Source organism: Ailuropoda melanoleuca, chromosome 10, assembly GCF_002007445.2.
Source record: "Ailuropoda melanoleuca isolate Jingjing chromosome 10, ASM200744v2, whole genome shotgun sequence".
Taxonomy (NCBI): domain Eukaryota; kingdom Metazoa; phylum Chordata; class Mammalia; order Carnivora; family Ursidae; genus Ailuropoda; species Ailuropoda melanoleuca.
This window is the reverse complement of record NC_048227.1, coordinates 15,954,180-15,967,665: the sequence shown is the minus strand read 5'-3', so window position 1 is coordinate 15,967,665 and position 13,486 is coordinate 15,954,180. Positions and strand designations below refer to the sequence as shown.

The 13,486-nt window shown below is 52.2% G+C and overlaps 1 protein-coding gene across 1 annotated transcript; it reads right to left on the bottom strand.

Moving 5' to 3' along the window:
- Positions 1 to 1,636: 1,636 nt before the first annotated feature.
- On the bottom strand, positions 1,637 to 9,600 carry CTF1 (cardiotrophin 1). The gene is made up of 4 exons (XM_034669553.1): positions 9,518 to 9,600; positions 9,264 to 9,341; positions 3,540 to 3,720; positions 1,637 to 2,095 (listed from the first exon to the last, which is right to left on the bottom strand). Exons 1-4 carry the CDS (start codon positions 9,598 to 9,600, stop codon positions 1,637 to 1,639), a joined length of 801 nt encoding a protein of 266 aa, XP_034525444.1.
- Between the last annotated feature and the right edge of the window lie 3,886 nt (positions 9,601 to 13,486).

Sequence of the window (13,486 nt, the reverse complement as noted above, 5' to 3'; positions counted from 1 at the left end):
CCGAGCCCGCCGTCCGTCGCCGCCGCCGCCGCCGCCGCCACCGACGCGGGCGTCTTCCCTGCCAAGGTGCTGGGGCTCCGCGTGTGCGGCCTCTACCGCGAGTGGGTGAGCCGAACCGAGGGCGACCTGGGCCAGCTGGTGCCCGGGGGCCCGGCCTGAGCGCGGGGCGCGGGGCTGCAGCTCGCTGTCATCCGCTCGTCGTCCGTCTCCGTCTCTGTCCCTCTGTCTGTGCTCGGGAGCTCCGACTGTCTCCATCTCTGTCTCTCTGTCTCTGTCGTCTCTCTGCTTTGTTTGCTCTCCGTGGGTCCCTGTCGGACCTCCTCGTGTTCGTGACTTCCCGTGTCCATCACTTTCTTGTTTTCCCCTCTTCTCCATCGCTTGCGCCTGCCTCCGTCTGTCTTGAGTCTCCGCCCTCACCCATCTCTGGGGGGCCTCTGTGTCTCCCCTTTTCTCCATCTCTTGGCTCCCGGTGGCCCCACGTGAGTGTGTGTACCACTCAGCCTCATCTCAAGGAAGGGACACTCATCAAGTCTGTTTCTCTCAGTGCCTCGTCTGGCCTTTCCTGGCCTGCCAGCCCTGGTGGGAGGGCCACTGCAGACAAATTTCAGCCACCTTCCCACAGCGTCACTCCCCCTGCTGCGTGCTCCCTCCCCCAGCCGGGCCCTTTGGGTGGGCCCTGCTTGCTTCTCTCTTTGATGTCCTTCCCGTCCTTCACCTTCTCTGCTCTGTCCCTGCACCTCCCCTCCCCCCAAGCCAGGTCTATGGAGAGAAAAAAATCAACACCTTAAAAGAGTTTTATTTCTGAGAATAAATTAATTTTTTGTAAATAAAATGTTTAAAAATAAAAAGAACACTAAAGTTACCAGTATATATAGTTGTTGAAAATGGGGAGACACCTTTGAGGAGAATAGGATCCTTGGGGCACAGCCTGGTCCCCCAGACATAGCCAGAAGCCACAGTATAAATAGGAGATTCACCAATGCCTCCAGGTCAGGGATAACATCAGTCACTCTAGAACAGGATGTGAATGTGTCCTAAGCAGGAAACATCTACATGAGTCCTTACTTTTTCAACTGGACTTCCATTGATCAGGAAGTGACTCCCCTCAAGATGGAAAATTGGAACAGTGGCCCTAGTCAGGGAGGTAGACTAGGGGAGGCAATGAACTCTGGCAAGAAGGGAGGCCTCTCTGCTCAGAAAGCCCATAGCTTCCCACAGGAAGTGAGGTAGAGACAAGAAGGCAAACCCCTCGACCGCCCCAAACTTACAGGAAGAGGAAGGTCTCAGGGAGAGCCCAGGAAGGAGACCAGCTGTCCTCTCCCTGCAGAGAGGGAAGTGAAGCCTCTTCAGAAAGGCACTTCTTTCCACCCAAGATGTGGGCACTCAGGACCACTGGATTGAGACTCCATGAAATGATATCCATAGAGTCCCACCCAGATCTGGAAGGGAGGCCATAGGACCTCAGCAGGAAAAGCCCAGGCAATAGGAACTTGAGGCCTGGTTCCTAGGAAATATTCCCAAATATACACGCTTGTCTGCTAGACAAGTTGTGTCTCCTTTCTAGCCAAGAAGCAAGGCAGGAAAGAGTCCATTGGGAAAGAACTGTTGCAGCCTCTGACAGGAAGTCCTGCCTCCTCTATCCAGGGTATTTGGCCTTGAGCAGAGCCAAGTCCCTCACAGCTCGGTCTGTCCAGTGGCCATATTCCCGGGTCACTACATAGCCTCGACATTTCCTCTCAAAGGCTGAGGCCCCGAAGGGGACAACCCCGAGAGTGTCCTCTTCTGGGGGGATGGGCAGGCCCAGGGCAGTCATGATGGCAGCCATGTTGCCCAGCAGGCCTTGGGCCCTGAGTCTTGCAGCCCCGAGCTGAGTCAGCAGGATAGGACTCCCGGGGTTCAGGTCTCTCTGGTCGTCCCCTACGAGCTGGAGATGCTGGGTCAAGGCCAGGAAGGCCCCCTGGGCATGGCCCAGCCGCTCCCCGTCATCCAGGGCATGCCAGGTCTTGAAGGAGACAGCGGCAGGAGGCAGGCTGCTGAGCTGAAGCTCAGGGGCTGAGAAGCCGGGGTCACTGAAGGGGCTGCCCTGGTACTGGAGCTGCATGAGAGACAGAGACAGACAGGAGTGCAGGGACTTAAGTGGTCACCTGGGGTCTCCCCCCGACTTCACACCTGCCTTCTATAAGACTGACATCTTCCTAGAGGGAGTTGGTGGACATGTCCTAGCACAGAGCCTAGGCTCTGTACAACTTTGAATCACAGCTTCAATAATTCCCATGCGTCAGTATTCTTGTGCAAATGAGAAAATGTAATACATAGAAAGCACTTAGCCCAGCTCCTGGCAGACAATAAGGGCATGAGAAACCACTGTGTATAATATATTAATATCATGACACTCTGATTATATTATTTATTATACTATTTTCAGTCTAAATAATTGACAATGTAGTTAGAGTCTAGATGGTTCTTTTTTATTTATAGCATTTTGTTGTTTACACTTATTAATTTTGTTATAATCATTAATAAATAATTGTTAACATGATTAAATTTAGTCGAGTGCCTTCTCCGTTCAACTTCTCGCCTCCACGATCCTAGACCCACAGAATCTTGGTGCACCCCAATAGATCCCCAAATTGATAGACCACCTAGCCCTATATCCCTATTTCACAGGTGAAGAAACTGAGGCTCAGGGTACCCAAAGCCACCCAGGGCACGGTGGGACTAGAAACTAGATTTAGTAGCTTCACATGGGCCTGGAAGATGGTGCAGAAGAGGAATCACAAACCCTGGGCCCTCGAGGGGCCAGCCTGAGCATGCAACTTGGGGAAGAAGACAGAGAACTGAGATGGGGGAGGGGCCGGGAGGGCCCCTGTGCCTGTCTGAGACGGGCAGTCACTTTCAAAATTTGAACAAGTATTTCATGGCCCAAACAGAAAACATCTGTGGTCAGATTCCGCCCCCAGGCTGCTAGTTTGAACTTCTAGATGGTGTGGGGGTGGGGGCGGATTGGCATCTGATGCCCCAGACCAGGTTTAAGATCCGGGCACTGCCAGTGCTTTAGCTGTGTGACCTTGAGCAAATTATTCACCCTCTCTGAGACTCAGTTTCCTTGTCTGGATTCTCATTCCATCTCTCGGAACTGTTTGAGGAGTCAGCGAGGTAACGGGGATGAGGGCCTGTAACACCGCACAGGGCTCAGGTTAGCACCCGGCACGAAGTGGTTGTGGAAATAATCATGACCCTGGAAAGCCTTTCTCTGTCTGTGCTGCCTTTGCATCTTGGAACAGTCCTGGAAGGTGAGCAAAAGCAGGATCACAAGTCCATCTTGCAGATGAGATGGAGACAGAGAAGGAACGACTAGCCCAAGGTCACCAGCCATCAGTGACAGTGTTCGAGTGATTCTCCAATTGACAGAGCCCCTGAACCCTCAGACTCCTGGAGGAACCTGCCCCTGGCCTTGCTCTGCTTCCGTGACCCAGGGCTGGGCCAGGAGGGCAGTGTCCCGCTGCTCTCATCCCCTGCTCGTGCCCAGTGTCACTCACGTAAGTCTGCAGCAACGTTGATGTATTCTTCTGCATGTAGAGGGCGAGGCTGTAGGCTTGACTGATGGGCTCAGCTGGGGAGATGGGGGCCCCCGGACTGTGGGGTGGCAGCAGCAGGGTCAGCAGGCAGAACGGGGCTGGCAGAGGAAACCAAAGGTCAGCATCCAATCCCGGAGCCCGCCTGCTGGTTCATTCATTCTCTGGCACAACTCCTCCAATGGGCACAGCTCTTGTGGTCGGCAACAATTCCGTGTATCCAAGTCGGGGCAACATCACCCTGTATTTCCAGCCCAGAACATTCCCCCAAACCCCAGACCCGATGTACTCAACTTCCTGCTTGGTATTATTAGATATTAATAAGCATCTCAACTCGAAGTATCCAATACTCCACTCTGGGTTCCCCTTCCACCCTCCTCCCCCAGACTTCCCCATCTGAGGCTAGGGTGCTTCCGTCCTACTCGTTGCTCAGGTCAAAACCTGGGGTCCTCTTTGGTGCCTCATTCTCTCTTGCTCTCCACGTTCACCCCCACAGTAAATCCTGTCGGCTCTGTCCTTCCAAGGCAGCCAGCCCAGCTCTGTGTTTCTTGATCTGAGTGCTCGTGACAAGGCTGTGATCACTTTGTGAAAATTCACTGGGCTGTACGCTTCATGAGTTGTGTACTTTTCTGCTTGTTCTTTTCAATAAAGCGTTTTAAACTAGAGAAACAGTTCAACTAGATCCCTCCTGTGCCTGAACCCTCCCTCTGCTCGCAACTCACACAGTGGAAGTGTGTAAACCAGAGCCCTCCGGTGGCCTACAAAGCCCGGCCCCTCTGTACTGGCCTCCCATTCCCCCTTCAAGCCTTTGCCCTTCCTGGGCCCCGCCCGGACTACCCCTAAACCTTCCCACCGATGACTCCTTCTTCTTCTTCAGACCGCAGCTCAGATAAGCTGTCCTGACTGCCTATCGAAAGCCCCCTCCCCTCCCTGGTTTAGAGTCTTCAGAGACTTTTGCCTTTTCACTTATTTATTTATTTGTCTGCTTGTTTGTTACTGTCTCTCCCCCTAGAACGTTGGGTCCAGGAAAGAGGAAACCTCTCGATTCATTTTCTACTGGTTTTGCCAACACCTAGCACAGAGCTTAGCAAATATTTGTTAAATGACTGACTGTTGCCATGAACATCCTTATCCCAGACTCTTTGGGCACTTTTGAAAGGGGGAATATCTGGATTGGAGGGTGTGCTCATTTTAAATTTGAGTAAATGGTGCGAATTGTCCTCTTACAGCTCAGGCCCAGTTAGGTTCCTTGTGTGAGGCTCAGAGAGGGGGGAAGTTACCTAAGGTCACCAGCAGGAAGCAATGGAGATGAGAGGCAAATCAGGATGGCCTCCTTTGTTCCCCCTTCTACATTCCTGAGTTCCCTAAATTCAGAACTTAAGGGAAAGCTGAAAGTGAAGGCCCATTCATTCATTCATTCAAAACGTTGGCTCATTGCACTTATCTTCTATCACACTGGCATTATAATTTACTTCTTTTTTTTTTTAAGATTCTATTTATTTATTTGAGGGAGAAAGAACATGAGCGGCGGGGGGGGCAGAGGGAGAGGGAGAAGCAGACTCCCCGCTGAGCAGGGAGCCCCATGTGGGGCTTTATCCCAGGACCCTGAGATCATGACCCAAGCCGAAGGCGCTTAACCAACTGAGCCACCCAGGTTACCCATAATTTACTTACTTATGACGATGATATGTATCGTCTGTCTGCAGAATGAAATCTCCATGAGACCATAGCTTTTTGTCTGCTTGTTCACTGCTGTATCCCCAAATGCTTAGAAAACTACCTAGCATATAATAAGCACTCAATAATTTTTCTCGAATGAATGAATGAGTGATGAATGAAGCTTTCTGTGTGTAAGGATTTGGAGGTTCCTAGCATGCAAAGATAGCCAGGCACATGAGTCCTAAGGGCCAGAGAGCCCGGAAAGTACCCCTCCCCTCCTGGTCTCCAGGCCCTGGAACTCCATCCCCACCCCACTCACCTAGTGGATAGCTCATGCTGTCTCCTTGGCGCCTTCCTCTCTCCAGTCTCTGAATTCTTCTGGGGCACCTGTCCTCCCGCCCCTGATGTGGCTTTATACCTGGGCTGAGCGCTGGGGCCGCCCAAGAGGGAGGGAAGGAGTCACACCCCCAGGGCGGGTGTGTGTGAGGGGGCACAGGTGCAGGAGCCCCAGAAGCAAGGGACAGGCAGGGAAGGGGACACTGAGGTGACACCCTGGTCCCCTACCATCCCCAAACTCGACCTTAAACCCTGGGAGGGAGGGGTCAAAGGCAGGAGGGGATTATGGGGGACAAAGGGGCCGCCCTGCTCCCTGCTGCTCCGCAGGTCCTGGGATCCAGTTTCTCGGGAGGAGGTGGCTGCCTGCTCCGCCCCACTGGGACCCAGGCATTGGGCCCCGGCTTCCGAGGAGTTTGGAAAAGGGATGGGAGTGGTGGCATGTGAGCAGCATCACCCACAGCAAGGTACACCTTAGACACAGGAGCGTGTGCACATCCACACACACGTGGGACACGGGCGCACCCCAGACGTGAGCACACTCACATTCATTCACTCGTTTAAATTACATTGAACCTACTGTGTGCTGGTCCCTGTTCCAGGTGCTGGAATAGAACAGACGACAAGTCAGACAAAAATCCCTTCCCCCAGGGCACCGGGGTGGCTCAGTTGGTTAAGTGGTTGCCTTCGCCTCAGGTCATAATCCCAGGGTACTGAGATCGAGCCCCGAGCCCCGTGTCAGGCTCCTTGCTCAGCGGGGAGCCTGCTTCTTCCGCTCCCTCTGCCTGCCGCTCCCCCTGCTTGTGCTCTCTGTCTCTGTCAAATAAATAAATAAAATCTTAAAAAAAAAAAAATCCTTGCTCTCGTGGAGCTGACGCTCGAGTGGACGTGGCCTTCGAGGATACTGAACCACACACACCCTGCCGGGCCTACACGTGCTATGGAGGGCAGGTGCAAATGTGTCCACGCAGACCCATGCAGGCCTGTGCAGACATAGCCACACCCAGAGGCCCCAGCAGAGCCACACGCGTGGAGCAGACAGGTGCACACGTGGGAGTACACACACCGCGCGTGTGTGCGTGCAGACACACGCAGCTGGACGTCAGCACTCCTGAGATCCAGCCATGCTTTACTCTCTGCTGTCCTGGAAGATCTTGGGCCTGTGGCAGACACGGAGACACATACTTAAGGCCCTTTCCAGCTGGGGAAGCCTTGGGGCCTGGGTGGTAGCTGGGTTCTTGTCCTTCTTCACACCGTGCACAGTCTCTCCATAAAGGAGCGTTGTTCAGTTCTCAGCCCCTGCCCACCCACTGAGTCGGAGCGCACAGTCAGACCCCCACCCTGCTTCTGTCTGGTTGGGGGATGGGAGACTGCTCTACCTTCCTCCCTGCTGTGGAGAAAGACGGCCCATAGCCTTCCTGCAAAGGCAGGAGATACATCGTTCATTCACTCACCCATGTCTACATTCAATCAGCAGATAGCATGGGACCTCCACTGTGGGCTGGTACCAGGGTGAATAATGAGATGGGCTGGGTCCCTGCCTCACAAGGGTATCCCGTCCAGAGGGGGAGACCAACAAATGCGTGAACTGATAAAAGCAAAATTTCCTGAAGCAACAAAGTGCTGAAAGGGAGCCCNGGGTGGGAGGGGGGGGGGGGGGGGGGGGGGGGGGGGGGGGCCGGTAAGCAGATGTAATACGGAGCCTGAGGCCCAGAGAGGGACAGCTACTTACTGGTGTCACACAGCAAGGCCAGAACAGATCCTAAACTCTTGCCCCCCAGCTTGGGACCGGATCTGGGGTGTCTCTGATCAGAACTGTGAGCTGAAGGAGAGAGAAGATGGAGGGAAAGATGGGCTCTGAGGTGAGGGACCCTAAGTTGGATCTCCGAGGCGGGGGGCTGCCAGGGCTGCCAGAAAGGGCCTGTGCTGGGCAGCGGTGATGTCAGGGGATTAGACTGCGCCCTTTGAGTGGGTGCACTGAGGCGTAGACCAGGCCAGGTAGTGAAGGGGGAGGTGGGGGAGGAGGAGGAGGGCAGGAGGGGAGGAGGGGAAGAGGGAGGCAGATAACTCGATCTGGTGCTATTCACAGGTGGATGTTGGACGTGGGGCTGGGCCTCACCCCAGAGGACAGGCTCACCCTCACCCAACTCCACCACCTCTTACTTCTCTTGGGGGCTTCACTTTCTCTCTCTCTCAACCCCTAGGTGCCCTTCAGTCCAGGCCCCCAGTCCAGGCCCAGCTTTATCCCGAGACACTGGCCCCCAGTCCAGGCCCAGCTTTATCCCGAGGCGTCGGTCTCGGCAAAGGTCATCAACTCTGCCACCCTGACCATCCCTACTCGCAGCCCATCCGTCTCCACCTTGGTTTTAGTCTCACCAGAAGCTGATGCCTGGGGATCCCCCCAACTCAGAAGCCAGCAGACTTGGGTGTGAGTCCGGCTTTGGTCTGTCGCTAGCTGGAGTGAACCCCCCCAACCTTTCTGAGCCTCAGTTAGTGTCCTCATCTGGAAACTCAGTAATACTTCCCACCACCCAGGCTCTCGCAGACCCCTTCCACCAACTGCCTTGATCCCTGCTATGAGGACCCTCCTTGGTCCCTCAAGGGTTACCCCAATGGCACATAAAGCCTCCAAGCTGTGGCAAAAGCCTTGATGCCGCATGCCCCACGCTTGGAGGCCAATCCCCACCTGCCACACATAGGCTCCCAAGAGACCTATCCTGTCCCTCGCCCAGGACACTCAAGAGGCCCCCAGTGTCATCCAGGAGGTCACATAATGAGCCCCATTCAGAACAAACAAATGTGAGCTCCAAACCAGCTCCTCCCCCTGACCCCCATATTAAGCCCAACCCCATCCCCCCCCCACAAATCCTCACCCCTCCCTCTCCAGGCAGAGAGAACAGCAAGTACAAAGGCCCTGAGGTGGGAGCCTGCATGACAGGGTTCAGGAACAGACAAGGCCGGCAGAGCGGGCAGAGATGCTGGTGGTTGGTGAGATAGGGCAGGTTGGGGAAGAGCAAGAGTCATCTTGCACTCTCCCACCATCTCCACATCTTCATTGACTCCCCAGTGCCCTCAGGATACAGTCCTAATTCTGCAGCCGGCCCTTGGAGGCCTGCAATCCCCCAGTCCCTGTGCAGCCTTGCAACTCACTTCTTGCTTTTCCCCACTTTCTACTTCAGCCCGGCAACCACCTTGCAAGCCTGCTCAACACTAGGCCTTCCTCAGGTAATTCTCCCCGCATAGAAAGCTCTCCTGCTCCCCCCTCACCCGACACAATCCTTCTCATCTTTTAACCTTCAGCTCGAGGTTTTACCTCCTCTGGGAAGCTTTCCTTGTCTCCTCTGCCTCCTCGGGGCTCCCACAGGTCCCCAAGTTCCCCTGTCTGTTTACTGATCACCCTATATTGGCATTCTTTTTTTTTTTTTTAAAGATTTTATTTATTTATTTGACAGAGATAGAGACAGCCAGTGAGAGAGGGAACACAAGCAGGGGGAGTGGGAGAGGAAGAAGCAGGCTCCCAGCAGAGGAGCCCGACATGGGGCTCGATCCCGTAACGCCGGGATCACGCCCTGAGCCGAAGGCAGACGCTTAACCGCTGTGCCACCCAGGCGCCCCTATATTGGCATTCTTGGTCTCCCAGTCTTTCTTCCCAGTGTGACAGGAGGCAGGGACTTCTCATCCCTGCAGCCCCGGCACCGGGCCAGGTACAAGGGTGACGCCTCCGTGAGCGTCAGGTGAAGGAAGGCGGGAGCATCATGGTTCCAGCCGGGAACTCTGCAAAGCCAAGCCAAGGAGGTGGGTCGGCTGAGCAGACCCCTGATCTCACAGAGCTCCCATGTCAGCGTCTCATCCTAATGGGGTGGCAGGCCGAAGGGGCAGCGAGGGTGTTGGGAAGAGAGGTCCCCAGTGCAGGGATCATCGGGGCGAGGAGCACAGCCTATTCCGTTCACTGTTCCAGAGCCCCAGGTGGTGGCAAGAGAGGCCGGGGTACTGCCCTCCTGGCGTGCACGGCCTGGCAGCCCAGCCACACCATCTCCGACTTTCTCTAGCGCTTCCTAAGGGCCCGGTGTTGCTCTACGCTCCTCTGTACCGTATCTCGTGCTTCCTTTACAGAACCTTCTGGAGTGGGTCATACTGTCTCCCCATTTCACAGATGAGGACATTGAGGCATAGTAAGGTGAAGTGATCACTTTGGGGTCACTTGGCTGGCGGGGAGCAGTGTGAGGATTTGAACCCCAGCTCCAGAGCCAGGGCTTGTCGCTGTTATCATCACCTCTAGTTTCAGGGGCTTGACACTTTCTAGCTCATGGGGCCTTCCCACAGCTCCTGTCACCCTGGTCTCCCTTCAGGGTTATCTGACAAGGGGCTGGCATCCCCATTTTGCAGTTGAGATGTAGGAAGGAATGAGATGAGAAGATAAGGAGGAAAAGAATCACACTTTTTAGCCTCTTTTATGTTACCGATCACTCTATACAGAGACGTTATCTCATGTATTTGTGAAATCTCAAAAAAACGAAATCATAGAAAAAGAGATCAGATTTGTGTTGTGAGGTAGGAGTTGGGGGGGTGGAGGAATTGTGTGAACATGGTCAAAAGGTCTAAACTTTGGTTATAAGATAAATAAGAAGTGAGGATGTAATATAAAATGTGATGGCTATAGTTAACACTGCTGTGTGATACACTGGAAAGTTGCTGAGAGAATAAATCCTAAAAGTTCTCATCACAGGTAAAAACATTTTTGTGTAACTACATGGGGTGATGGATGTTAACTAAACTTATGGTGGTAATCATTAAAAAATATATATATATATACACTTGTAATCAATATATATATACTGGGCGCTTGGGTGGCTCAGTTGGTTAAGCATCTGACTCTTGGTTTCCGCTCAGGTCATGATCTCCGTGTCATGAGATCGAGCCCCATGTCAGGCTCCTGGCTCAGCTCAGCATCTGCTTGAGATTCTCTCTCTCCCTCTCCCTCTGCTCCTCCCCCTGCATGCTCACTCTTTCTAAAATAAATAAATAAAATCTTAAAAAATATATATATATGTCAAGTCATTATGCTATACAAGCTTAAACTTGTACAGTGTTACATGTCAATTATATCTTAAAACTGGAAGAAAAAAATAAGAGAAAAGCTTGGTTTAAGAGAAAGCCTAAATCAAGTCATAAGACACAACACCCATAAAGTAAAAAGTCAAGGTGGATAAATTTAAGTACATCTCTCTCTCTCTTTTTTTTTACTATAAGTACATCCAAATATTGCTCCTAATTACTGACAAGCACTGTCTCACAAAACAGAAACATTGATGGTTTATGCTTCCACTGATATTTTCATTCCTAAAAAGATGATTTAAAAATATGTCCATAAATTCTTCGACATGCCACTCTTCGAAAGGAGGAGGCTGAACTCTGCTCCGGAATGTGGGCTTGTTCAAGTGACTCACTAGTAATAACCAGAATGAGGCAGGAGTGACGTTGTGTGGCTTCTGAGGCTAGGTCATGAGAAGTGTCTCTCTGGACACTTGCCCTTAAAAGCAAGGCCCCATGTTGTGAGGAAGCACAGGCCACATAAAAGGCCACCGGTAGGTGTTCGGGCTGACAGCCCTAGGCTAGACCTTCAACCAGCAGCCTCAGCACCGATAGCCACAGATGTGGGTGAATGAAACTTCGGATGCTTCCAGCACCCTTGCTGTCAAATCTCGCTGCAAAGCCAGACAGGGTGGAACAGACACAAGCCGTTTCTATTATGCCCTGACTCAATCCGGACCCGCAGAAACCACGAGATATCATAAAAGATTGTTGTTTTGAGGTGACTAAATTTAGGAGACAATGAATAACTAAAAGAAGGACCGGGTGAAATTGTTGACATAAAAATGGAGAGTAGTTGAATGACATAGATTCAGTAGCAATTTGCAGAAAGAGCTCAAAAAAGGGTGTTTAACATTTCGGGCCCCCCAGAATTTCTTAAGTCTTCAACAGTTCGTATGCAACTGGGCTGATTTTCCCCATAAATAGTTTAAGTTGCCTTAGTAGGCACAAAGAAGAAACCTTTGTTTGGCAAACTGAAAAACCAAGTTGGCTCTCCTATGTAAGGACTTGAGTGTGTGAGGATGCGTGTGAGAATATCTCGAGGCCCAATTGCCCCAATCTCCCTGGAACCTATTCCCTTTCTTTCTCACGAAAGAGGGCAAGCCCATGAATCAAGAGAGCAGGAAAGGGAAGAGCTAGGCACACAATCCTGCAAAGTCAATGCTGTGAGAGTCATATCGCCGATGAAGAGACACAGGTTCAGAGAGGTGAGGTCACACAATGGTCCACAAAGAGTGTTAAAACCAAGCCTCCAGGGGCGCCTGGGTGGCTCAGTCGTTAAGCATCTGCCTTTGGCTCTGGTCTTGATCCCAAGATCCTACCCCGCATCCAGCTCTCTGCTTGATGGGAAGTCCGCCTCCCCCTCCCTCACTCCCCCTGCTTGTGTTCCCTCTCTTGCTGTCTCTCTGTCAAATAAATAAATGAACATCTTAAAAAACAAAAAACAAAAACCCAAGCCTCCAAGCCAACTGTCGGATTCCAGCCTTCAGTGGACAAAAGAATCCCCAGGGATGCTCTTAGAAGTGCTGTCCCGGCTCACAGATTCCGTAAGTTCCAAGGAGCCCAGTCATCTGCATTTTTGTATGGGAACCACTGCCACCCCATCTCCCGGGGGAGTCTGCGTCCGCCTTTGAGGGACACTGATTAATACTCACAGCTCTGTCTTCCAAACAGGACCAGGCCTGGCCAGAAAAAGACCACAAGAAGTACTCGACCTATTGTAGATTAAAGAGGTTCAGGAAACATACAACAGCATTAGTTATCTACTGCTGTCTAACAGGTTACCCCAGGACCTTGTGGTTTAAAATAACATTTCTTATTTCCATTCTGGTGGGGGTCAGGGGTCTGGGCTGGGAGGCTCTCACAAGCCTGCAAACAATGTCAGGGCGGCAGTCATCTCAAGGGGCACAGGTATCTGCTTCCAGGTTCGTGTACATGGTGCTGGCAGGATTCAGTTCCTCAAGGGTGGCTGGTCTGAGGGCCTCAGTCCTTTCCTGGCTTTTAGCGAGAGGCTGCTCTCGGTTCTTGCCATGTGGACCTAAGGGGGAGCAGCTCACAATATGACGTCTTGCTTTATCAGAGAAGCAGGGAAGAGCCAGAGAAGCATGCCAAGAGGGAAGCCACAGTCTTTCTTGGAAGTGTGGTCCCATCACTGTTGCCGATTTTATTCATTATACAAGCAAGTCACTACATCAAGGGGAGGGGAATACCAGCAGGCAAGGATCGTTTGGAGCCATGTCGGAAGCAATGTGTGAATTTGGTTTGGGTCCTGATTTCAACAAACCAACTGTACAGAGACATTTAGGAGATAATCCAAGAAATTTGAACATGGGCTTAATGTATTAGGTGATATTAAGGAATTACCATTATTTATTTAGATGTGACAAATGTCTGGTCATGTTAAAAATAATTCCTTATGTCTTAGAGATATATCCTGAAGAATATATATTTTTAAGATTTTATTTATTTGAGACAGAGAGAGCGGGAGAGCATGCAGACGGGGCGGCGGGGGGCGCGGCGGGGGGGCGGCNNGGGGGGCGGCGGTAGGGGCAGAGGGAGAGGGAGAAGCAGACTCCCCGCTGATCAGGGAGCCTGACTCAGGGCTCGATCCTAGGACTCCGATCATGATCTGAACAGAAGGCAGACTCTTAACTGACTGAGCGCCCCCCGCCCCGTGCCCCTATCCTGAAGAATATTATAAATGAAATGTTATGATGTCTGGGGTTTGCTTTAAAATAATACAACAAGGGTTGGAGGAGGGGAGGCCTGGGGGTCTAGAGTGGAGACTGGATTAGTCATATGTGGGTAATGGTTACATGGATGTGGGG

Excerpts from the sequence above, each read along its gene's own strand:
- CTF1 (XM_034669553.1), bottom strand. The coding sequence starts at position 9,600 with ATGGTGTGGCTGGGCTGCCAGGCCGTGCACGCCAGGAGGGCAGTACCC. Across the intron at positions 9,342-9,517 it reads CCACCTGGGGCTCTGGAACA|AGTTCCCGGCTGGAACCATG; the intron begins GTGAACGGAATA and ends TTGGCTTTGCAG. Across the intron at positions 2,096-3,539 it reads CAACGTTGCTGCAGACTTAC|CTCCAGTACCAGGGCAGCCC; the intron begins GTGAGTGACACT and ends TCTCTCATGCAG.